General features: G+C 69.1%; 2 protein-coding genes across 2 annotated transcripts in view; one reads left to right on the plus strand and one right to left on the minus strand.

Moving 5' to 3' along the window:
• The first annotated feature begins 781 nt into the window (after nucleotides 1-781).
• Nucleotides 782-2,211, plus strand: LOC130586458 (tyrosine-protein phosphatase non-receptor type 18-like). The gene is made up of 5 exons (XM_057387251.1): nucleotides 782-1,140; nucleotides 1,407-1,462; nucleotides 1,545-1,756; nucleotides 1,840-1,914; nucleotides 2,057-2,211. The coding sequence occupies exons 1-5, from the start codon at nucleotides 1,090-1,092 to the stop codon at nucleotides 2,122-2,124; spliced, it is 462 nt and encodes a 153-aa protein (XP_057243234.1). The 5' UTR covers nucleotides 782-1,089; the 3' UTR covers nucleotides 2,125-2,211.
• Nucleotides 2,212-2,251: 40 nt separating this feature from the next.
• Nucleotides 2,252-2,527, minus strand: part of IMP4 (IMP U3 small nucleolar ribonucleoprotein 4) — a gene marked incomplete at its 5' end in the record, with an annotated part of 2,821 nt that continues 2,545 nt past the window's right edge. The window contains one exon of the mRNA XM_057387247.1: nucleotides 2,252-2,522. Within this exon, the coding sequence (XP_057243230.1) occupies nucleotides 2,442-2,522 (81 nt within the window). The remainder of the gene's footprint in view (nucleotides 2,523-2,527) is intronic.

A 2,527-nucleotide genomic window follows, 5' to 3' on the forward strand; every position in this document is an offset into this window, starting at 1 on the left:
CGCCCCCTGAAAAAACTCCCGCCCTCCGGCGCGATCGCCCCCCGAGCAGCCCCCTCCTCGCCCGGCCCCGCCCCCGCGCTGGCCCCGCCCCCAGGAGAACCCGCCCTCCTCTGGCTCCGCCCCTGCGCTGTCCCCGCCCCGCGCGCGCTCACCGGCCGCGCTCCCGCTCCCGCCGCCACCGCCGCTTCCGGGGCCACCGCGCCGCGCGCCCCGTGACGTCACCACGCCGCCCGCCGCACCAATCAGCGCGCGGCGCGGGGGAAGGGGGCGCAGCCGCCGCGCGCCGACCAATCAGCGCGCGRGGGGCGTGGCCAGGAGGCGGAGCCTAGGTGGTAACGCCCCTTTTGGCGGGTTCTCTCGCTCCATCCCCTTCTCGCATGACTCCCTGGTGACGTCACAAGGGGGCGGGGCCGGACACTCAGACTCTCGTGACAGGGGGTGGGCACAGACGGACCCCCATAGGGGCTGTGGGATCCTGGCCCCGCCCCCGCGTGACGTCACAAGGGCCATGGGGGACCCCCACAGGCTGTGTGGCCCCCTCCGCCAAGGTCCTTTATGGCCTCTCAGAGGAGCTGCAGGAGCCACAGGGATCGCAGAGGCACTTTAGGGGACCCCAGAGGTTCTATAGGTGTCCCCCGAACAGCTTTAGGGGACCCCAGAGGCTCTATAGGTGCACCCCGAAGAACTTTAGGGGACCCATGCAGCACCACAGTGACGGTAGAGTGCCTAAGGACTCGCAAAGCCTCCACAGAGTCTTTGGGGACTCATCACAGAGGCTCTGTAGGGTCTAAGGAGACCCCCCAAACATGCTGCAGAGGCGATAGAGACCTCAAAAAACCCCATGGAGCCCCTAAACATTCTCTACAGATGCTACAGGGTCTATAGGGACCCCCAGGAGCCTTAAGGATCCCCCCAAAGGTGCCACAGGGGAGGTATAACCCCCCCCAGCTCGGGTCCAGCCCAGGGGCGGGGCTCAAACCGGGGGAGGGGCCTTGGGGACTGAAAACCCCCCARGTCCCCTCCGTCAGTCCCCCAGGTCCCTTCCATCCTCCACACACCTGCGACCCCCGGACCCGCCCCAGGACCCCCATGGCCCCTCSACCGCCCCCCGGCCACCTCAGCCTGACCCGCGGGGTCCAGGTTAGASGGGGACCCGGGAGTTCGGTGGGGACCCCGGAACGTGGCGGGGACAGCSGGGAGCTCAGGGGGCCGCGGGCATCCGGGGCGGGGTGGGGGCGCGAAGGCGGCGGCGACACTTCCTGGCCCCGGAAAGGGGAAGTGAAAGAAGGGACCCGGGTGGCCGGGGGGGAGCCCCGATAARCTGAGGGGCCCCGAGAGGCTGAGGGGACGCGGGAGCTCCGGCAGCCCCCGCTTGGGGGGCCGCAGGTGACCCCCCGTTTCCTCAGTTTCCCCTGTACCAGGACGCCGTYGCTCGCCGGGCCCTGCGGCCCACCCTGCTCAGGTGAGTCCTCGGGGACCCCCCGATGTTGGGGACAGGTGACCCGGACAGGGGGTCCCTTCCCTTCCCTCCCCCGCCCCCCCAGGAGCGTTTCGGTGCCCACCGAGCCCCCCGCGCCCCCCACCATGGATGTCACCTACGCCGTGGTCAATAAGCCCCGCCGTGGGGGCGGGACTGCGGGAAGAAGCTCCACCCTCTCAGACCGCGACCACGCCCCTTTCGGACGAGACTCCGCCCCCTCGGGCACGTGCTCCCTCCCGGGGAGCCCCGTGCGCCGCCCCTCCCCCACCCCATCAGGTGAGTGGGGGGACCCAAAGGGATCTGGGGGGGTTTAAGGGGTCCCCAGGACTGATGAGCTGTGACTCCATTTCCCCCCTCAGGCTCCCCCAGACCCACAGACGGCACCTACGAGGTYGTGACCCCTCCTGTGGACCCTGGCAGCGGCCCCTGCCTCGGTGAGCATGGGGGTGGTCTCGGTGTCCCACGGGGGTCTCGGTGTCTGGGGGGTTTCAGGGGGCTCTGGTGTCCAGGGTGGGGGATCAGGAGGGACACCACTGTCCAGCCCTCCCTCACTGACTCCTTGTCCACCCCCTGCAGGGTTTAATTTCCGCATTGGGAAGCCCAAGGGCCCGCGGGACCCCCCGGCCGAGTGGTCCCAGGTGTGAGGGGGGAGCCGAGCCCAGCTGATCCTTACACAGCACAAAATACTGAAAAAAGATTTATTGTTACAAATAAAAACTGAATTTCTGAGAGACCCAGCTGTGCCTGGAAGGGTCTCAGAGGATCCCAGGTATCCCCGAGGGTCCCCAGAAAGCCCTGGAACCCGGGGAATTCCCAGGCACCCAGGCAGGTTCCTGCTCCCTGGGTGTTCTCAGGTCTCCGGGTGGGTCCCACCTGCCCGGGGGAGTCCCAGGGGGCTTCTCCAGGTGCTCGGGAGGGTCCCAGGGGGCTTCTCCAGGTGCTCGGGAGGGTCCTGGGGGGCTCAGGTGGCGCTGAGCAGGCGGCGCTTGGGGGCCGTGGCCGTGTACGGGTGCCAGCGCCACTCCACATCGGCCGCGTCCCCCTGCT

Source organism: Malurus melanocephalus, unplaced genomic scaffold (genome assembly GCF_030028575.1).
Source record: "Malurus melanocephalus ecotype Western Australia unplaced genomic scaffold, MMel_1.1 scaffold_1162, whole genome shotgun sequence".
NCBI classification, from domain to species: Eukaryota; Metazoa; Chordata; class Aves; order Passeriformes; family Maluridae; genus Malurus; species Malurus melanocephalus.